A 23,195-nucleotide genomic window follows, 5' to 3' on the forward strand; every position below is an offset into this window, starting at 1 on the left:
ATAGCAGATGCCAAATCATTCAAAACAATAAGCATTTTGCTTTTAGGAGCATTGTGCCAGTGTGCAGTGCTGTTCCAAAACATGTCCACGTGTGTTGTTGCCTGGGAAACGGACATCCCATAATATAACTGTTCGCCTCGCATCCCATAAGAGTATGATGATACTTAGGATGCCATTGCGAACATAGATGCGAACAGGTTAGCTAAAAGTTTAGCGTCGCCAGCGAGGGCCCCCACCGTTGCGGTCGAGGTACGTTTCGAAATCCCTCCAGGCCTGAAAATGTTTCTAGGGGAAACACTGTTGTCCTAAAAAATAAACATCCCTGGTGGGCTAGTATTTGTTCAGGAGACCCTAATGTCATACATGTTAGTGGTAATTACACAAATAGAAGTGAGAGAAGTTGGCTAGTGATGGTTTCTGGTTCAAATCCCTGGACTGACAGGGAAAGTTAATGAGTAACTCTCATTTAAGAGTGTGTGTGTGGGGGGGGGGGGAACTCTCCTGCAAAAATAAAATAAAAAAATATCAATACAGTATCTTAATTAATTTTGGCCTCATCATTAATGACAGGGAAGAATGTTGTATTGATCTCTTTTTCGTTTAAATTATAGCTGCATGTGAATGTTTTTCTGTTCATCTCCAACTCATTATTTTGGGAGGCATAACTGCTGGCAAAAAAAAGAAAGAAAAAGATGGTAATTCAATGGAAACGGTTGCACCCGTTTAACATCAAACAATGGAAAATGTCTTTCATGGACATTTGAGAGCCTGAATATTCATGCAGCCAATCAGCAGAATGTGAACTTTCAAAAGTGATGCTATCAATTGCATTAAATCAACAACTGTATTACCATACCCATTATGATATTATTAACAAATAACTAATGGGAGCTGTAATGATATTGGGAACACAGGTAACAATAAAAAATCTCTATTCAATATAATTTTTTAATTTTATATACCGTACTTATTTGTTTTCACTTTGATAAATCTAAAAAATGATAGAAAAATGGGCAAAATCGAATGGATTGATAGACAAAGTGAGATCTAGTCTTCTAGGTCAGCGATTATCAACGTGGGGTTTGGGGACCACCAGGGGTCATTGTGGGGGTTCCAGACAAATTGATGAATTGTTAACACCATTATTTCATTTATAAGAAGTTATCTCAATTAGAGAATGTAGAGGAATGACTATTTTGATCACAGTTTTACTGTTATCTCTCTACCTCCATACAGATAGTCATGAGATCTGGACAAAATCATATCTGACAAGTGACAATAGAAATATTCTCAGATTTGTGTCCGAGAGGGGTGAAAAATCTAAATAAATGGGCGTCTGTGGCTCTAATGTGGACTAAATCAGAGGTCCTTGAAATATGAAAAAGGTTGCGGTTGAGGTTCTTAATGGTCGAACCATTACAGGATACATGTCCCAATAACATCATTGTTTTAGCAGACCAAACATTCATTCCTGTCATCTCCACCTCCCCTCACCGCATCCGAATGGCGTCCTCCCCCAGCGGCTCCCTCCTCCTCTTCTTCTCTGCCTCCTTGGCTTTCTTCTTCTTCCGCAGTCCGTTCCTGTCCTTCTCCCTGCCCGAGTGGACCCTGTGCTCCTGGTGGGGTGCGTGCTGCACCCAGGCCGCCCGACTGTTGCTGCTGCCACCATCGTTGTCCGTCACGGTGGACCGGTGCCTCACCCTGTCGCTAGGATGGGAATTGATACGATATTATTGATACCAATGCCAAATATGGATTCTGCTCCTTGGTCTGATTCTTTATAGATTCCCGATACATTTTCTGTGTGGAAAAAAGAGTAAGGCCTATACAGGTTTTCAGCATCAACGCAGGTGTTTTATTACTGCATCTCTTGAGTCTCAGGGTTCTCACGTTCATGGAAAACCTGGAAAAGTCGTGGAATTTCAAAATCTCGTTTTCCAGGCCTGGAAAAGTCATGGAATTAGCAAAATCTTTGAAGGTTTTGGAAAAGTCATGGAATTTTGTTGTGTGTAATGAAATTAATTGTTACAGTAATCTTCCGATAACCTTCCACGTAATGTAGCGTAACGGCACATTTATTTTCTGCAGATGTTGATGTAACGTAGCTGTAATCTGTCGATGCATGACGTTTTGTTTACTATCATCACATGCGTTTCTTCACTTCACTTCATGTTCGCGCGGTGCAGCGTTATCAGAGCTCTCTGCAGGATGCAGCGGACTTCTGATAGAAAAGTTTCAAAGAAATTTCCATGAAAATGTGTGAGAACCCGGAGACTAAACACAGTGTAGAATGTCTGCTTAATAACATTTGGAACATATTAAAAATAAATTACAATGCACCTTTTCTTAAAACGCTATAACATGTTTCAACATATTGCTGGTGTTTCCACCCTCAAAATGATAATTTTACAGACGTTACAAGTAGCACTGTTGTCATCTCTCTTGGTGAAATGAAGCCACGCTTTGGACCATTTCTTCCTCTCCGCCATGACTCCGTACAAGTTTCCAGCAGTGTCAGAAAATCATGCCGGCATTGATAACCTCGGAGGCATACGCTTCAGAGTAATTGGACAATTTGGAACCAGTTCTAAATGGTTCCAGTTCTTGATCCCCATCCGTACCTGTCGCCACCTTCCCGTCCCGCCCGCCGCCGCCTCACCCTCCTCATCACCAGGAACACCGCCAGGGCCAGCACCAGCACCAGGCCTATCGATATGGCAACCACCGCCCACAGCCAAGCAGGAGTCGCCTCTTTGAGAAGAAGAATGGAAACCAGAAAAATACTGTTTTGTTCAAAGTATTATATAGGGATGCACGATATATCGGCAATCACATCGGTATCGGCAGATGTTAGTAATTTTTTAATATCGGTATTGGTCTGATGAGCAAAATAACAGCATTGTTAATATTGGTTATCCGTATCAGTATCAGTATCGGCCAATATCTTCATATCGGTACATCCCTAATTATATGACTATATAAACATTTCTCGGAGGCAGAGCTGCTGTGGATAAGGAAATAATCTTGAGTTAAACAACACCAGGCAGAGCCAAATAAACAGTTTTTGTGCCTAAGTAACATCAGACTGAAGCTCAGTGAAAAAAGCAAAGTAGTAACAGAGGAGGAAGTTAATATTATATGAAGCCCAGCGCTCTGCTACTAACTGTCAAAATGCAGTCTGAATGCATTATGCTCCTGAGACCCATCAAAAAAGGTTTAGTATTTTGTCAGATGGAACCTTATATTGTTTAGGAGACAAAAAACATTTCAATTGCAAAACCACACAAACACTTGACCAGCATGTTCTTCAGGTCTTGAATCCTCAAGTCCTTTTCTCTGTTTTGTTTTATTGACACTTTTGTAAAACGAAAAATTTATGTGGTAAGTCTAAAAAGTAATTGTAAAAATTAAATAAAAGGTTTGTAATAAATATATATATATATATATATATATATATATATATATATAAATAAATAAATAAGCGTGACCGAGAGTTTGTATAACCACACTCAGTCAGTGAGTGAAAGTACAAGACAGTGAGTGAATGAATGGGCACTGCACTTCGAACCCTGCACTTACTCATCACTGATGACATCACTCACTGATGACATCATCACCGATGACATCTCTCCCTGATGACATCATAAATCCTTCCCTGCAGATGCTATTCAAGATTCAAGATTCAAGATCCTTTATTGTCATTGTCATTTTCACAACGAAATTGAAGTGCATCCTCTGCAGTGTCAAAGGTTAAAAAGGGAAAATAAAAACAGTCAATAGACAGAGACAAGGACAACAAGGACAGACATCATATAAAAAAATGGTAAACAAGTAATAATAAGAAAGCAATCAGTCATTCAGTGTTCATTCTGGGCCTTCCTCCTATTGCACGTTGCCACGAATTGCACTAAGAAAAAAGGGGGGGGGGGCAAAAACGCCCCTAGTGCATCTAGACAGCATTCGGTGCAATTATTGCTCTAGGAAAGAAACTGTTTTTTACGCGGTTTGTTCTCGCTTTGATCGCCCTGTGTCTCCTGCCCGAGGGCAGCAGCTCGAACAGGTCGTGTCCCGGGTGCGATGGGTCGCCGAGGATTTTTTTTGCTTTTTTGAGGCAACGGGAGCTGTAGAGGTCTTCCAGAGTGGGAAGAGGGCAAACTACCGCTTTCTGTGCGGAAGAGATGACCTTCTGGAGCGCTTTCTTCTCTGCTTCTGCAGCTGGCATACCACACACACACACACACACTGTGTGTGAGCACGCTTTCAATGGAGCAGTGGTAAAAAGCCACGAGCAGCTTCTGGGGGAGGTGGTGCTTCCTGAGGAGATGCAGGAAGTAGAGTCTCTGCTGCGCTTTTTTGACTAGCTCCTTGGTGTTGGCGCGCCAGGAGAAGTCGTCTTTGATCTGGAGGCCCAGGAACCGGAAGGTCGAGACCCCCTCCACACTGTTCCGCCGATATGGAGTGGTAGAATGTCTTTTTTCGAAAGTCAATAATCAGTTCCTTGGTTTTGGTGGTGTTGAGGGGCCAGGTTGTTGTCCTTGCACCACTCTGACAGCCGCACCACCTCACCTCTGTAGGCCGACTTATCCCCTTCAGAGATGAGTCCGACCACACTGGTATCGTCTGCAAATTTTATGATGGTATTGCTGGGGTGGGCGGGGGCACAGTCGTAGGTGTAGAGGGTGAAGCATATGTCACTCAGCACGCAGCCCTGGGGGTAGCCCGTGCTGAGTCTGAGAGCTGTGGAGGTGTGCGGGCCTACTCTAACCCTTTTGGGGCGGTCTGACAGGAAGTCTAAAATCCAATGACAAATGGATGCTGGGAAGCCTAGGTCTGTCAGCTTGGACACCAGTCTGTGGGGAAGGATAGAATTAAAAGCGGAACTAAAATCCACAAAGAGCATCCTCGCATAGCTCCCCCGCTGCTCCAGGTGTGTCAGAGCAGGGTGGAGAGCATAGCTCCCCCGCTGCTCCAGGTGTGTCAGAGCAGGGTGGAGAGCATAGCTCCCCCGCTGCTCCAGGTGTGTCAGAGCAGGGTGGAGAGCCATGGCGATGGCGTCCTCTGTGGATCTGTTTGACTTGTAGGCAAATTGGTGTTTGTCCAGGTTTGGTGGTAGGTAGGCAATGATGTGTCTCCGTACCAGTTTCTCAAAGCATTTTATTACGATGGGTGTTAAAGCGACTGGGCGGTAGTCGTTCAAACTGTTTATGGTGGGTTTTTATAAGTAGGACCTGTTGTCACTTCCACCACATATTCAAAATGGACCCCAACGAACTCAAGTTCAGTTTCTTGGAGAACAGACCGAAGCTTCATCAGGGATTTATGACATCAGACATTGTGACATCATCACTGATGACATCATAAATCCTTCCCTGCAGACGCTATACAGTAAGTAGGACCTGTTGTCACTTCCACCACATATTAAACATGGACCCCAACGAACTCAAGTTCAGTTTCTTGGAGAACGTACCGAAGCCTGGTGAGTTTTACAGCTTCCCAAGGCAGGGCGTGGCGTGCGGCCCAGTCAGACACACGCTTAACCCCATGGTAACTGGGACGTCGGTGTTGGGGGTGAAGTTCACGGGAGGCGTCATCATCGCGGCGGACATGTTGGGCTCGTACGGCTCTCTGGCTCGTTTCAGGAACCTCTCCCGCCTCATGAAGGTGAACAACACCACCCTACTAGCAGCTTCAGGAGACTACGCCGACTACCAGTACCTCAAACAGGTCATCGGACAGATGGTTATTGACGAAGACCTTCTGGGCGATGGTCACAGCTACAGCCCGAAGGCCTGGCACTCTTGGCTGACCAGAGTGATGTACACCCGCCGCAGCAAGATGAACCCTCTGTGGAACACAGTGGTGCTTGGGGGCTTCTGCAACGGACAGAGTTTCCTAGGTTACGTGGATAAGCTGGGCGTGGCCTACGAGGCGCCCACAGTGGCTACTGGCTTCGGTGCGTACCTGGCCCAGCCCCTGATGAGGGAGGTGGTGGAGAACAAGTTGGAGATCACAAAGCCGGAGGCGCGGGAGCTAGTGGAGCGCTGCCTGAAGGTGCTCTACTACCGAGATGCTCGCTCCTACAACAGGCATGAGATTGCCATCGTAACAGCGGAGGGAGTGGAGATAATCGGCCCACTGTCTTCTGAAACCAACTGGGACATCGCTAACATGGTCAGCGAGGGATAGGGAGGGAGAGGAGGAGCGAGGGCAAGATGGAGTCGGCACAGAAAGAGACTGATACAGAACCCGTGGGTTTGAGTGAAGCTGGAGGAGCCTCACTGTCACTTTAATGCTGCTCACAACTCACCTGTCCAAAGATAGCTTTTTGTTTTGTTTTGATGACTTCATATCGACCGACATGGATATGGATAGGTGGCGTTGTTTTGATGACTTCATATCGACCGACATGGATATGGATAGGTGGCGTTGTTTTGATGACTTCATATCGACCGACATGGATATGGATAGGTGGCGTTGGTATAGTTTCTATCTTTGGTTCTGCTGTTTCTTTGGATTGTCTATTATTGGGACCCATACAGCTTGCTGCTGTTGATATTTTGCCTATACTCTACAGCTCCTTGTCAATTCTTGGGTCTGAGAACATTGCCCTTGATTTATTATAGTATTGTCTACAGTTCTTTGCCGTCTGTATGACTTGATGTTGACCCCAGGTGTCCCTGAATTGCAGAACCCTTGCAAAATGTGATTTTCCTAGAATATTATAGCCTAATGTCACTATTATAAAAATGTACTGTCTTTATGCAACTTCTCATGAAGTCACTGTTATGAAAATGTACTTTTTTCTATTAAGTGCTATATTTCTATGTTGTATTGATTTTAAACAAGTACCTCCCCCTACACAGGTGGGGATGATTATTTTACCTGCATTATAAAAAGAGGCTGATACCATCATCCTGTATGATGCTCTGATGAAAGCACATGCTGAAACGCGTTAGCCTTGAATCATTTCTTTTTTAAATTTGAGCAAAGTTTTGCATTTTAATCTTTGGAGTGCTGCTATTTCCACTCATGGAGTGATTATTTTCTACAAGTATCTTCTGTAGCTGAGCACCCACAGCCAAGACACTATCACACCAAAATATATATAAACATCCGGCTGTACCTCAATATACAAACAAAAATAAACAAAGTATATATACACATACGTATGTACATACACATATACACACACATACTGTACATACATATCCACATCCACATATACACACATACCCATGCATACATACATTTTCTTTTTTCTTTCTTTCCTTTTTTTCATCAAATATTTTCGTCAAATAAATAAATAAATAAATAGGACTGGTGGAGTTTGTGTAACCACACTCGGTGAGCGAAAGTCCAAGACACAGTGAGTGAGTGATCGCTGATGACATCACTGATGACATCATTCCTAATCACGATGACATCACAATTTCTCGAGTGACATAACTGATGATGACGTCATTATCGAGTGCTCGAGTGACATCACCAGTGCCATGCATAAATGATATCAGTGCTCATTGCTATGTTCAATGAGCTTTTGTTCCTGAGACAGTAAACATGTATGGCTCCTTGATGCGAGCGAGCGTTCGAGCGGCCTCCTCTTTACTCCCTGTGGGTCTCAGTAAACGAGCTGCTTTGACACTGACTCCAGCAGCCGTGAGCAAGATCAGGACGCTGCTGCATGAGAAACCTCAATACATTGGTCTGAAGGTGGGAGTGAGGAAACGCGGTTGCAATGGACTGGTTTACACGCTGGACTACACCAAGGAGAAGGACACAGCTGATGAGGAAGTGCTGCAGGATGGTGCGAGGGTGTTCATTGAGAGGAAGGCTCAGCTGACCCTTCTCGGAGCTGAGATGGACTTTGTTGAGTCAAAACTGTCCAGTGAATTTGTCTTCAACAATCCCAACATCAAGGGCACATGTGGTTGTGGAGAGAGCTTCAATATCTGAGTATTGCAGAACCTCTGTCCTGCACCCTCCCTGTTTCCAAAGCCCGTCTCTTCCCAGATGCCCACGAATAAAGACAGTGTTGATGAGGGAGTTGGACATGCGGAATTCTATGTGATGTAGACGTGCCTTGTGCTCCTACTGTTGCTCTTCCTGCAAACCACGCATACACAACTCACAATGCCCAAGTCAGCATGCTCACGCTTAGAGGAGGGGCTTTACACGCTTAAGAGGAGATTAGAGGAGGGGCTTAACTATCTGTAGTTACCGTCACACCGCAATCATTTTCAGCTTCCTACTAGGGGTGCACCGATCGATCGGCAAGCAATCTGTATCGGCCGATTTTGACCTCAAATATGCGATCGGCGATCGACAATTTTCTTTATATAAAAAAAATATATATATATATATATATATATATAAAAGCCCTATCACTAATCAGGCTTTCCAACGATATAAAATACAATGCCAACTGGTATTATTAAAGGGGAGAAATAATCGACCTAAAATAACGTTTCCAAACTTTCTTTGAGGAGTTTATATATCGGTGATCGGTGATCGGTGATCGGTCGATGATCGGGTTGGGCAGATATTTCCCATAGGCGATCGGCAATCGGTGATCGGTGGCAAAAAACGTGATCGGTGCACCCCTACTTCCTACCCTTCTCCTTCTGTGGTGTATTATGGCAGTTCGCATCCTTTGTTGCATTACCGCCTTCTTCTGGATTTATCCATCCACTGTTTCCCTACATTCTCGATATTTTCCTCTTACCATACTTAACTTTAACTTTGGTCTTCCTGGTTTGACTCAACTTGTCTCAAGTGCTTGTCTAAATCTAAAATTGACATCAGTGATGTCATAACTCTTTCTCTACTATAATTGGCGTGGTCTGGCGATAGCGCGGTGCACAATAGCCCAACTGCGCATGCGCAGCAGGTGTGCGGGGGAGGTTGCGCAGTGGCCGAGCCATGAACGTTCATGGCTCGGCCACTGCGCAACCTCCCCCGCACACCTGCACATGCGCAGTTGGGCTATTGTGCACCGCACCCGCACCAATAAAGTGGCCGAGCTCGGCCACTGCGCAACCGCCCCCGCACACCTGATGCATTCAGCCATGTCACTTGAGCAACTGTGATGTCATCAGTGGTGTCACTCGAGCAACTGTGATGTCATAAGTGAAGTCACTTGGGCAGTTGTGATGTCATTGGTGATGTCATAAATTCTTCCAGTCTGAGGTTATAAGTAGGACCGGCATACTAAAGTTTAGTTGCACTGTGTTATCAGACTTTTTAAATACAAGATTGCTCAACTGCGCATGCTCACAATGGGGGAGAGAGGGAGGGGCAGAGAGTTGTGATGTCACTCGGGCAGTTGTGCTGTCATTAGTGATGTCACTCGAGCAACTAAATGTGCAGTTGAGCAATTGTGCATGTCAATGGTGCAGGCGAGGCTGCGCAACGGCTGAGCTGTTGGTGAGGTCGCGCAGTGGCCAAGCTGCGTCTGCGAGCCCACGGACCATGCGATTTCCATAACTGCACCCATGGCGCATCATCTCCAGAGTCTCCACCCTAGGAATCGAGCGCGGCGAGATTTCTAGTCAGTATTATCACGGTACTGTTAAAATATGCTGGAAAACTCAGACCCAAAAAAGTACTGATACACTCACTGAAATCATTTCAGCAAGGCTGCGCACCTGCATCTGGGAGACTGTTAGAAAGGTTTTCACGCCGATGCCGATTCGGGACTGGACGGCCACCCCCTGGGGCATATTCTGGTCCTCCGGGTCCAGCCAGCTCCCTGGAAACTATTCCTGGATCTATCGAGAGTGATGACATCATCACCGATGACATCACAATGGGACCTATGACATCATGTGACGTCTCTGACCGATGATGTCATAACCAACCAGACGGCAATATGACATCATCAGAGCTGAGATGTTATGACATCAGTAGTTATGTCATACGCGATGCCAGTGATGGCTATAACAACAATGCAAACTAGTGCAAGCCACGTTTGGCGTTTCATGTTCCCCACATCCGGATATACGCATCCCAGTGATCTATGTCAAGGAGACCCAGTTCATCATCCAATTATGCCACGACCACTGAGTTCCATGATTCTATGGACAAGCAATATAGCTCTCCTCTGGGTGATACCCCAGCAATATAGCTCTCCTCTGGGTGATACCCCAGCAATATAGCTCTCCTCTGGGTGATACCCCAGGCCAAGACGAGACAGCCGGAGGTGCTCAAAGACCATCCAGGTCATGAGTGGGCGAGGCGGCGGGACCTCCAACATGCTGTAATTGGCATGCCTATGACAATGCAAGCTCCTCTCCTTCCAGGAACACACCAGAGTGTGTGACATTCATTGGTTTCTTTCTTTTCTTTTACAAGGTTTCCGCCCGACAGTGACGTATGCTGTGTGTGTGCAGCTCTCCCTCTCCCCCCACTCTCTCTCGTTGATCATCACTGGAAATCGTGGATTGCTACAGGAGAAAAAAATGCCTAGAATTAGGGCCTAAAGTTCAATACACAACCACGAAAAGCAGGCTGATTGAACCAAAGTGTCTATCTCTCCACTCCATTTCAGCACCGCGGACAGCACTGCACAGCCGTATCTATTCATGCAAACAAACAGCTTAAATGCATCTGTTTCTGTCTGTCTGTCTGTCTGTCTGTCTGTCTGTCTGACATGCCAGCCAAAGCAACAGAAAAATAAACCAGCTAAATTCTCTTACCATTCTTCAGTAGAGTTGCAGCCTCCTCCTTACATTGATCAAACTGAAAGTGAGGCAGCAGAAAATTGAACTGAGGGGGTTAAAGCCCTACCACGACCCCCATGGCACTGGGCCCGGGCACAAATAAAACTAAAAGCAGAGAACGATTTATGACATCACTGACAATGTCAAGAGTGACATCATCAGTGTTGTCACAATGTCCAGAGTCACATCATCAGTGATGACATGACATCACTAATGCCAAGAGTGACATCAGTGATGTCATAACATCACTAATGTTCAAGAGAGTCATTGTCATCATTGATGACATCAGTGATGTCATCATAACAATGTCATTCATTCATTCGTTCGTTCACTGATGCAGTGATTTCACAATGTCATTCATTCCAAATGCAACCATTACCACAACAATGCAGCGGGGCCAGTCATGATGGGCAGTGTTGAGCCTTTGCCTTTCAAGTTTACCGGCTACTAGCTAACTTGAAAAATGGGTTATTTGGCTCCGCCCACTGAGATCTAACTCAATCAGATGATTTCTGCCTTCAGAGCAGCTCTGCGAAGAAATGTAGATTCAAAGCTGGATGTGTGTGTGGGAGTGAGCATGCACACATCCAGAAACGCACAAACGCACGCACGCACATACACACACACACACACACGCGCGTGCACACGCACACACACGCACGCACGCACGCGCACACACACACACACACACACACGCGCACGCGTGCACACACACACACACACACACACAGGACACACTTAGGGGTGAGACAGGACATGTCGGCCTACCTTTGGTTTCCTTTTCCACCTTTTCCTCCTCTCTACTTCCTATTTCCTCTCGGATGCCTCTGATACTGATGATGGCCTTTAGCTCTGGCAGCGAGGGGAACTTCAGCAGCATGACAGCACGCAGGAAGCTGCCCGCCTCGCTGGCGTACGGGAAACAGGTAGCGGGAAGACGGGAGCACGGCCTGTTGTCCACTTGGAGGAAAAGGAGAGAGCTAGGAAAAGGAGAGAGAGAAAAGGTCAACCGTAGGAAACAGTAGGTAAGAGTACATGTAGCGAGTGGATTCAGAAGCAAAGCCAATGTTGTGCATGAGTTTTTTAAGTTTCAAAGCATTCTGACATTCACCACTTGTAAATAAATAAATAAATAAATAAATAAATAAATAAATAAATAAATAAATAAATGATTGGTAGCACATTTCAACAAAATATTGCCCTTTTGTTATATTAGGTAACTTAAATAATTCCTTGGCAAAATGATAACGGTATAACAACGAAGTTTCAATCATTTGCTTCCAAAGTGGATACAAAATAGATATTTATATTCATATAAGTGCAACTAAGGCTCATTATTTCTGACACTCCCAATCTTAACACCACTAACATTTCACTCAACACTCACCCATCGGAGTCGACCGAGGACGCCTGAGCCAGCAGGTCGGTAAGCTGCTGGGGGTCCAAGGTGAATAGGTCCCGGGTGATGGCGAGGGGGGCGGAGCCTCTCAGCTTGAGTGACGTCTGGAGGAGGACGCTGAGGGCCCAGAGCAGGGAGCTGTTGGAGAAGGAGCCGCGCTGCAGGGGGATGCGGGTGTGAAGGACCAGGGTGCCTTTGGCCCACAGGGGGCTCTTGTGTTTAAAGCAGTCGCTGCCGTCCCAGCCACAGGGGGCACTGTCGCACCCCTGCTCACAGTGGGAGTTGGCGTAGTGATCGCGGCAGTACTGGATGTGACCCGGACTAGGCCAGGTGCGGAGAGAGATAGAGACGGGGATGCAGCGAAAGAGACAAAATAGGAAATGTGAGGACAGCAAATTGGGGACTATGAGTGATTCATTACTTTTCTGCATCTCACTACTATAATAAGGCAGCTGGTTCTGCGGCGCACAATTGCTCAGTCACGCGAGCACGCAAAGCGTGCAAGGCACGCTAGAAATAAGCGTGCGAAGCACACAATATTTCTAGTAGTAATGTTAAATAAATGTTTCTTGGCCAGGTCTCCATTAGAAAAAAGATTCTTAATCTCAGTGGGACATACCTGGTTAAATAAAGGTTAAAATACTATGACTACTAATAGTATTGGTACTAATGGTGAGGTCAGAACAACTTTGAGCTGAACAAGCTCAAAACTGGAGAGATGATAGTGGACTTCAGAAAGTTCCTGGGATCCATAATCTCCCAGGACCTAAAGTGGGAGGCCAACGTGAACGTAGGCACTGTCATCAAGAAGGCTCAGCAGAGGTTGTACTTCCTACGCCAGCTCAGGAAGTACAAACTCCCTCAAGAGCCGCTGATACAGTTCTACACTGCCATCATCCAGTCTGTCCTCTGCAACTCCATCTCTGGTTTGGGTCTGCCACCAAACGGGACAGCCGCAGACTACAACGGACAGTCAGGACTGCAGAGAAAATCATCGGTGCCAACCTGCCCTCCATCCAAGACTTGTACTCCTCCAGAGTCAAGAAAAGGGCACAAAAGGTCATCAGTGACCCATCTCACCCTGGCAATGATCTGTTTTCACTACTAACCCTCCGGCAGGCACTACAGAGCACTGTACTGTACGCCAAAACCACCAGACACAAAAACGCTTTCTACCACAGGCCATCACTCTGATGAACACTTAAACCAGCCACTTGAACACAGCTTACACTTACTGTGGAATAACTGACTGTTACTGTGTTATTACTGTGCAGTGTGCACACACACACACACACACACACACACACACACACACACGCGCGCGCGCGCACACGCACACGCACACACACACACACACACACACACACACACACACACACACACACACTCACTATTTGATGTACGTTTTACTGGGAAATAACTGTGCAATACCTGACTCAAAGCCTAGTTCACATTGAACAGCATATAACTGTGCAATATCTGAAAGATATATGTATAGCACTTTGTTTACAATCTTGTGTGGCGTATTTATACATTTACTGTAGCCTACATGTACATTATCTATATACATACTTCAAATATGCAATTTACACCACACTTATTAATGTAGTTACTGTAAACTTTTTACCCTTTTTGCCTTGTCTGTTTTAACTTGTGCATACCTTCCTTCCTTCCTTTCTTTCTTTCTTTCTTTCTTTCTTTCTTTCTTTCTTTCTTTCTTTCGTATGTGTGTACTTTGAGAGCAAAGCAAACAAGAGTCAAATCCCTTGTATGTGTAGTGTACGTACATACTTGGCCAATAAAGCTGATTCTGATTCTAATACTACTTCTAATACTACTACAAATAATATCGCTCTACAAAGTACCTTATTATATATATATTATTATATATACGGTATATAAAACAATTATAAATAAAATTGAATACATCGCCAAAAAAAGAAGAAGACTAGAATTAGAATCAGTGTTAAAAAGGATCCATTACATTTGGCATAAAATAAGAAAAATAATCTTGATGATCAAGCTGAATTCATATTGACTGGAGGTCCTGGATTGAAGATGGAGAGTGAGGGTTGAGCGTTTACTTGCAGTGGCCCCGGTCCTTCAGACAGTCCAAGCCGTCTCGCAGGCACTCGGGATCCATGCACTCCGTGTCACACGAGCCGTCTCCGAACTTGCCCTTACACTGTCTGCTGACCGGACACTGGCCCCACGGATCGCTAGATGCTGCTGTGGAGGCAAACGCAGATTAGTGAGAAAAAAGGCAACAGAGAACACAAAAGTTACACATAACTTGTGGAGTGTTCATTGAACGTTATTGTGGTTAAAAATGAATAGTTGTCGGCTGTGTGGCAAATAAAGTGAATCTGATCAAAAATAAGTATTACTTTAATAATAATAATACATACTTTTGGTAATCGGTCATAGACTAGAAATGAAGTGACCACCCAACTTTGAGTCTGATTTCAGGTTTCTGGGTCTGATATATTCACGATTACGCCGATTAAACTCACAATCTTTATGTAAAGGTTTGATCGTGAAACTAACTGACCCACATATTCAAACCGCTCATTGTTTGAGAGCATTAGCAACTACTTCATAACAATGCAGGCCGAGCCATGAAAGGTGGGTCCTGATACGGGCCGTTAAGGGGAACAGGAAATGGGCCTGACACAAACAGGAAGTTTCCAGAAGAAGCGAATAGCAACAGGAAATGGAGTGGGCCGGGACTTGATAAAGGTCGAAGGTCATCACCGTGGCGATGAGGAATGCGATGGAATTGGACAATGGGCTTGGCAGGTGTGTGCGGGACCATGGAATCACAACAGAGCACGAACAATAGAGCTGAAATTAGACATGATTTATACTTTTCTCACTTTATCAGCAAAAGCAAAGGGCACTTTCCTGCTACATGGAGGTAACTGAAACAATGACAACCATGAAGAAACAAACAAAAGTGCATACGTGAGAACCGTGAACAAGCAAGGCTGAGATTGGCCAAAATGATCTTTTATAAAAACTACAAAAAGGCACATGGCTTTGGCTTTATCTTTAACAGAACATCAACTAGGAGTATATCCATAACTATAATGGCAAAGATATTATAAAGGGGAAATATTACATGAAGCTCATCATTCAATATCGGGTTACAGCCTGTACAAATACCATAATTAGCCTCGGTTGCAGCTAATCATTTGATTGATTGAGTATACGTGCCAGTTTTTTTCAAATGGTGGAAATCTCACTTCAGAATTAAACCCTTGACATATTTGCCTACATTTCTAACAGGTGGTGTGTCTCAAGCTGTAAAAGGGTGCTAACTCACCTTGATACATCCTGCTCAGGGACAGCAGAACAAATGTCCTCAGAACCAACATCTTCGGGTCGCTCGGGTCCCCAAACAGCAGCTCTTTTCCTTTCCTCCCCCCCCCCAGCAGGATCAGCAGTCCGGTCCGGCCGTTCGCTCCCACTGGACCTGCTTCTCTTCCACCTCCAGAACCTGGGCGACCGCTTGCATCAAATCACCCCGTTGCCCGTCTGTAAGTTCTGTGGACTAGACTAGCTATACTGTTGCAATGAAAGCGTGAGAACAGCCAGAGCCCCACAGCCCCACCACCTTCCAATACAACCTCCCAGTCCAATGTTGGCTCTCGCTCTTTTTCAGAGGCCCTGCGGATATCTGGACAACTTCCTGCCACTGTGTGGAGAAGAATAGGAGGGCGATGAGCGTCTGTGTGTGTGTGTGTGTGTGTGTGTGTGTATGTGTGTGTCTGTGTGTGTGTGTGTGTGTGTGCGTGCGTGCATGCGTGCGTGCGTGTGCATGTGAACATGTGTGTATTTGTGCTTGTTACTGTGTTTTGTTTGAATTCAACTTTTGTAAATGAAAAAAGAAAAATGTTCCAACGCAGCGGGACGTGACCGGACGCGCGGTTTGAATCTTAACCTTTCACGTGACATTTATTAAAATTCCAAATAGTTCATAAATGTCGGAATAAGATGAACGTGTTTTAGTGCAAGTTTAACACAGACATGTTTTTCCTTTTATTGATGAACTGATAATGGTGGTTGAGTCTCAAGAGAATTTAAAATTTGAAGGAACAACATAGCCTTTTCCGTTACAAAAAAAACAAGATGAACGTCTTACACACAATAGCACATAAATCATTCCACATAACTACGACACCCACTCAGTTATGTAAAGACCACTGGATTGTTTCAGATCTTGTGAGCCTGTCAGCAGTGGATTTTGGTTACAATCCATTCTAAACAGGATTTAGTCTTATTAATCAAGATGTCATTCAGTCTTGGACTCCAAACTTGCCATGATGCCCCACACAGAGGGCGATGTGTATATGATCATGTTGTAAAGAACAAGGGTATACACAGTTAACTCCATAGGTAGATTTCCTTAAACGATAAGTTCACCCAAAAATGAAAAATCGGTCATTATCTACTCACCCTCATGCCGATGGAAGGACAGGTGAAGTTTTTTTAGGCCACGAAACAGTCCTGAGACTTGGCTCATGCCAGATGGGGAGTATGGCACCTTTTTTTCTCTCTCTCCACGTATGAAAGTTGGTCACCATTCTCTTCAATTGTTTTAGGAGAAAGCTGCATGGCCTGTAAATGGTAAATGGTAAATGGCCTGCATTTATATAGCGCTTTTATCCAAAGCGCTTTACAGTCAGTAGTTACATTCACCCATTCACACACCGATGGCGGCAGCTACCACGCAGGGTGCTGGCATATCAACGGGAGCAATTTGGGGTTCAGTGTCTTGCCCAAGGACACTTCGACATGCAGACTGGAGGAGCCGGGAATCGAACCACCGACCTCTTTTATCCAAAGCGATTAAGTGGACGACCCGCTCTACCTCCTGAGCTACAGCCGCCCCGCCACAGCTGCAACAGGGTTTTGCTGTGAAATTCCATTCATGTTTTGTGGACTAAAAAACTTCACCCATCCTTCCGTCGGCATGGGGGTGAGTAGATAATGACTGATTTTCATTTTTGAGTGAACTTATCCTTTAATCCCTCTCTATTGGTGACCGACTTTCTCCGGAAGTCGCCCCCCCGCACCTTCGCGTTCCAAACAGTATTCTTCCCAAAGGTCATTGAACAAGTTTCCGGTCGCATTATAGGAGCAACCTTGATCCTTCTTGGGATCGCACAATCCCAAATCCATCTTTTTGAACACGGCGCAGAACACCTGGCGAGAGAGCGCGGTGGTCTGCTTCTCTAAGCAGTGGTTGTTGTACTGCCTGTACACCTCCGACATGTTGGAGAACACTGGCTCCAGGTACAGCTTGGAGATGGACGTCCCGCAGTAATAGGGCACCTTGGGTAAACTCTCCAGGAACTCCTTCAGGACTGAATGCTCCAAAGCCTTGCGGGACTTCCTCGGCGACCCTTTCTTAGTGTTGCTCTCTGCCTGTTCCGGCTGTGCCCAGTTAAGTACGGACCACTCTCCGATCCCTAAAGTCGAGAGGAACATCTTTTTGCACACTTGCTTCCTCTCGCCGGTGATGATCAAATGATAGCGCAGCGAGACCGATCTCCTCGACTGAGTCCACGGTGCTCGGGTCCTCTCCACCGGGTCGCGGTCAACCAGTCCGACCACATGGACCTTTCTCTGACCCCAGTTCATGCGCTGCCAGAATGCATCGAACAGTTCTTTCCTCATTTCCTCACTGACGTCAGCACAGAAGCGGTTGGACGCCCTTTTGCAAGCATAGGACGAGCATCTCGGCCCCATTGCCCTCTCCTCTTTAGTTATGGTCACGCCGTCTTTTTTCCGTTTACTGACGTACGGTTTGCCCTCCATCCTCAGTTGCTTCTGTCGGTTTTGCTTCCATGTCAGTGGCTTGGCAACCCTCCCTTTCTTTCTGGAGAGCACTTCTGGCTCTGGAGCTGTGCTTTTGTCTTTGTCAGTCGCACCAACTAGTTCTGCAAAAAGAGGTCAACACCATTAACGTTCATGAACCATTATTGTGGTTGCGGTACACTACGCAAGTTAAAAAGCTTTGCTAATATCTGAACTAGCAACTAAGGAGAGAAAAAATGAAAATTATGGTTTTAGTTCTAACATCAAAACAAACTAACTATATACGCACATCAATAGTGGGTGCTGGGTTAAGTGCCGATTCTGCCAAACATCAGTTGAGAAGTAGAACTCAATGTACCATTCAACTCAGTTGAATTCATAACAACATTGCGATCCAAGATGGATGTTTGTCAGGTCAATTTACAATTACAAGCACGTGTTCATTCATCCTATTCATAGTATCATCACACAACCATCTTGGTAAGACAATAACAGGTGATTGTAATCAGTTAACAGGTGATTACAATCAAATGAGAAAAACAGCCAATGAGCTGTGTGTATATTGGTGGGAAATACATGTGACATGTGACACTGTCACCTGATTATGACATCAAGTATCCTTGAAAACATATGGATATAATTTTCTAATATAATGTGCATTTTGTCATGCTTTTGCTATATATATACATATATATATATATAATAATAATAATAATGATTGGATTTATATAGCGCCTTTCCAAGGCTCAAAGCGCTTACACAGAATCATTATTCGTTCACACCATTCATACCGGTGGTTCAGAAGCGTGGCAGCCACACATTGGCGCTCAACGGCCCCTCCGAACCACCATCATTCATGTCTACATTCATACCAATCATACCAATCATACCATTCATGTCTTACATTCATACCAATCATACCAATCATACGAGGCAAGGAGGGTTAAGTGTCTTGCCCAAGGACAGGATTAATGAACAGGTGCTTGTAATTGTAAATTGACTTGACGAACATCCATTTGGATGGAAACGTTTTGGTTTTGGGTCTTACTTGTCAACTTACAGTATGTTTCTACTGTATGTAGTTCTAACATTGCTTCACTCTATCTCTGCTCTATCTCTCCTGCTAAAATGACTTACCCCCCTGGGCTATTTCCCCGGTATTACTGACTGCAGAAGGAGCAGGGTTCTGTTGGAGGCAGTTGCACTGTGGGATCGCCTGCTGTGTTTCCATCTTATTTTCGTTTGATTCACTCTGTTCTGTCAGTGCTTTTTGCGCCCAGTTGAGCACGGACCACTCTCCTACTCCCAGAGTGGAGAGGAACATGTTTTTACACACTTGTTTCCTCTTGCCGTCCACCTTCAGATGATAACGAAGTGAAACTGATCTTCTCGACTGCGATCCGACCGCTCGGGATCGTTCCACCGGGTCACGGTCAACTAGGCCCGCTACATACAATTTTCTCTGAGCCCAGTTCATGTGCTGCCAGAACTCATCAAATACTCTCTTCCTGGCTTCGTCGTTTATCTCATTACAAAACCGGTTTGAAGCCTTTTTGCATGCGTTTGAGGTGCATCTTGGTCCGATTGTCCTTGGTTGTTTTTTCACACTCTGACCATCTTTTTTTCTTTTGCTTATGTATTCTTTCCCCTCCATCCTCAGCTGTTTCTGCTTGTTTTGCTTCCATTTTGATGGTTCTCCCACTCTGGCCCTGGATTTCTTCCTGGCAGGCGTGGACTTCTCCAAAGCACTGTTCCCATTTTTGGCAGCTGCATTAAGGTGTGCTGTAAAAAAAACAAAATAGAGCTGGAATCATTACTGTGTTTCAGATCAAAGTATTGCTCTTCAGCAAGCTTCAAACTGTGATTCCATTAATGTCAGGAATTGTTTGAGAAATAATAAATAATGTCATTCCTAGTTCTACTACCCAACACTTTACAGGAATCCCAAACATGATGGATGTGACTTTGGGCTGAATGTTGAGAGAATTTGTTGAGTGGATCTACGATACGATACGATACAAAATACTTTATTAATCCCCCAGGGGGGAAACTGAGTGCCACCATACTGTACACTATGGACTAAAATTGATAGAACAAAGTTTGTTTAATGATCTTGAAATGTATGTGGTAATGTCAGTTAAATCTTACATTAAAAAAAATCACTTTATGATAAAATGTGGAAGACATAAGGCAGAAATATGTAGGGGTTACAGAAAATTAAGAACTACAAGCAATCTCGGTGTGACTACAATCACATTCACCAGAATATGAACTGGCATTGGAACAGTGACATTTTCATATAATCAGAATAGTCTTAATTAAACGTGTACGGTACCGTTTCAAAGCATAATTAAAACAGAATCTAACCACAAAATAATCAATTTTTAAGATTATTTTTTACCTTTATTGGATAGGACAGTGGGCAGACAGGAGAGGTGGGGAGAGAGAGAGGGGATGACATCCGGCAAAGGACCACGGGTTGGATTCAAACCCGGGTCAGCCGCACGAAGGACTAGCCTTTGTGGTACGCGTGCTACCAGGTGAGCCACCGGGACAACCCAAAACTGTTTTTATATTGACTGCGGATAGCTAGGATACAGTAGCCTGGGTGAACCCAGCCTGCGGATAGCTAGGATGCAATAGCCTGGGTGAACCCAGCCTTCAGCGTGACGTAACAGACTAATGTCTGTAGCGTAAGTTTCTTCCTCTTTGTGACGGATAGTACAAGAAGGTCATGTGGAGGCTGGGTTTACCCAGGCTAAGGATACAGGACTTCACCACATTATTAGCCCTACTTACTGGTCTCAGCACCCAGGGGCACTGGGTTCTGTGGTGGACACTGGGGAATCATCTGTGGCTCTGCAATAACTGAGTGAGACCTTTTTTTGGAAGGTCCATCTATGTGTTCTGGAAAGACAGAACATGACCTTGTTGTCAGTTGTTATTGTGAGTTATCAGGGTTGGGAAGGTTACTTTAAAAATGTAATTCGATATATTTACTAGTAGTCTCACTGGCCAGCCTCCCCTCCCTACCGTGAGAGGAGTCTGGCGCCGCAGGTCTCCATAGTGGGATTGCGATGGGCTGCGCTTAGCGGCAGTGCCCTTGTAAAATAGTTTCCAACAATCCAACTTGCCGTTTTCAGCGTGTAGCAATGAGCTAGTGTGTAGGTTTCTGCCGTTAGCTTGCTAGCTAGTTAGCATTGTTGTTTTCACTGAGGCGGCAGGGCACTATTTACAGCGACACACAGGGAGGAGGGAGCGGAAGCCGCTCTGATTAACATGGTCGGAGCCAATGACATAACTTGTAATAAGCCGGGAGCAGACATCCGGCAGCCACTGAAACAGTCGCTCCAATGGGGAGCAGCTGTAGAGCAGGGGAGGGCTTATCCCAGTTGCCTGTTTCTGTGCAGCCAGACTCCTCTCACAGTAGGGAGGGGAGGCTGGCCAGCCAGACTAATTTACTAGTAATTACCTGTTAAAACTTTGAATCAGTAACGTAATAATCAAGTATCACAATATAAAAGTAATGTAACTGATTACTTTTCGTTACTTTTGGATTACTTTTGAACACATTTCCTGTATTTGACTACTGGAGTCCGCTGGCATGCTCCTCAGGAGGGCATATTTCCAAAAAACCAGCTTTGTAAAACTCATTTCAGACGTTATGTGTTGGTTACAGCAGGCTTTCAGCCAATCTATCTAGTGTCACCTGTTTCTCATTAATAAGAATACAATAACAATAATAATATTTCCATCGTCGGATTACAGTGCACCGATTACTCTAGTCATTAATTTTGTGGGTCGGTGCACTTGTCCTTTTTTAAGAGCCAAGTGTGTTTTTTCTCCAACGGTTTTAGTTTGAGTTGTTTTTCACCATATGACAACATAAAGTAGACAATAAGAAGAGTTAATATTTACAGTGCACCACCACTTGGATAAATACTCAATATACAATAGCCTAAATAGAATATACAATACATTTATTTTAAATTTTAATCCAGCTAGTAACTTTTTTTTTACTAAATGTAACTAATCTTGATTACATAGTCCCCCCCCCCTGTAACTGTAAGTGTAATGGATTACAGTTACCTTTTTTATGTATCCTGCTTACAGTAACCTGATTACATGTAATCAGTTAGGCTACTTCCCAAGCCTATCAGTTATTGTGTTGACTGAAATACACAGAATTTGAATTTGATACCAACCTGGCTGGACGTGGTGGAGTCCTAACGCCTCAGTGACTGTCGGTCTGTGCACAGGGGGGTCATTGGTAGGTTTTGGAAGGAGACCAATATCCTCCATTGCTGCAAAGGCTAAAAGAGAGGAGGTTCTTTTTAGCCTATTGCATGAAGGAAGATAATGATGTAGATTCATTCCTATTCAATGACTGGCCAGCTTGTCTATTCATTCACACACCCTCAATTTGTGTGATTTTTTTCTTACAACAATACGCCAAGTGTCCAAATCCAGATGTTATTATGCGTAGAACTAAAGGTAGGCGTTGCAGGCCTAATTAGCATGTCAAAAACAGTCTTATGTTAGAATAGATATTTAGCTGTTCTTCGTGACAATTCCTATAAATTCTTACATATACACGAATGTAAAGCCACCAAAATATTTTCGGCTGGCGCAAATGCTTACACAATGTTATACATTTGAAAACGTCTCGTAGACCCGTCGGTTCCATCCAGATCGAGGCTTCTCACAAAGCAAGTCCGGAGGTTCCCCCCCGCTGGCTGCCTGCCGCTTTGTTACTTCATGATCAGAGAGACAGAGAGAAAGCTGCCAGCATCTGTCAGTCAGCGCTTCACTTCTCTTTACATTCTGACTAATATTTTAGAGCTGCTTCCCCCTGGCAGCTGCCATGTCGGAGCATGCGCATTAGGTTCCAGGGTAGGAGGAGGGGAAAAAACATTCCCAGCCCATTCAGCAAATAAGGTAAAAAATAAAACATATAATACGAATACCATGCTAATGCATTTCAGATATTCAGAATATGTTTTGTGATATTTAAAAAAAGAAGAAGAAAAAAGTAGCCTACAAAACCTGACTGAAAATGCTCAATTCATTTTTTTAAAGAATACCATCTACATAAACAGCAAATTGAAGGCCTTCCATTCCACTATATATATATATATATATATATATATATATATATATATATATATATATATATATATATATATATATATATATATATATATATATATATATATATATATATATATATATATTCTCATATATATATATATATA

At 44.3% G+C, this 23,195-nt stretch overlaps 1 protein-coding gene and 2 pseudogenes across 3 annotated transcripts; 2 read left to right on the forward strand and 1 right to left on the reverse strand.

Annotated features, from left to right (window-relative positions):
• The first annotated feature begins 5,424 nt into the window (after window positions 1-5,424).
• LOC310772515 (proteasome subunit beta type-4 pseudogene) lies at window positions 5,425-6,186 on the forward strand (annotated as a pseudogene). Its single transcript has one exon. The product of its transcript is annotated as a proteasome subunit beta type-4 pseudogene (transcript).
• Window positions 6,187-7,557: 1,371 nt separating this feature from the next.
• LOC310772523 (iron-sulfur cluster assembly 1 homolog, mitochondrial pseudogene) lies at window positions 7,558-7,953 on the forward strand (annotated as a pseudogene). The gene has a single exon. The product of its transcript is annotated as an iron-sulfur cluster assembly 1 homolog, mitochondrial pseudogene (transcript).
• An 8,337-nt stretch (window positions 7,954-16,290) lies between these two features.
• LOC310774130 (uncharacterized protein) lies at window positions 16,291-22,697 on the reverse strand. Its single transcript, XM_083634201.1, has 4 exons — window positions 22,582-22,697; window positions 22,146-22,253; window positions 19,078-19,722; window positions 16,291-18,062 (listed from the first exon to the last, which is right to left on the reverse strand). Exons 1-4 carry the CDS (start codon window positions 22,625-22,627, stop codon window positions 17,155-17,157), a joined length of 1,707 nt encoding a protein of 568 aa, XP_083490327.1. The 5' UTR covers window positions 22,628-22,697; the 3' UTR covers window positions 16,291-17,154.
• Between the last annotated feature and the right edge of the window lie 498 nt (window positions 22,698-23,195).

The sequence above is a fragment of the Poromitra crassiceps genome (assembly GCF_964638095.1).
Source record: "Poromitra crassiceps genome assembly, chromosome: 1".
In the NCBI taxonomy this organism is placed as follows: domain Eukaryota; kingdom Metazoa; phylum Chordata; class Actinopteri; order Beryciformes; family Melamphaidae; genus Poromitra; species Poromitra crassiceps.

Coding starts and splice junctions, on each gene's coding strand:
- LOC310774130 (XM_083634201.1), bottom strand. CDS start 22,627: ATGGAACCGACGGGTCTACGAGACGTTTTCAAATGTATAACATTGT. Junction 22,254..22,581: donor TTTCAAATGTATAACATTGT/GTAAGCATTTGC, acceptor CCTCTCTTTTAG/CCTTTGCAGCAATGGAGGAT. Junction 19,723..22,145: donor ACTCCACCACGTCCAGCCAG/GTTGGTATCAAA, acceptor TTTTTTTTACAG/CACACCTTAATGCAGCTGCC.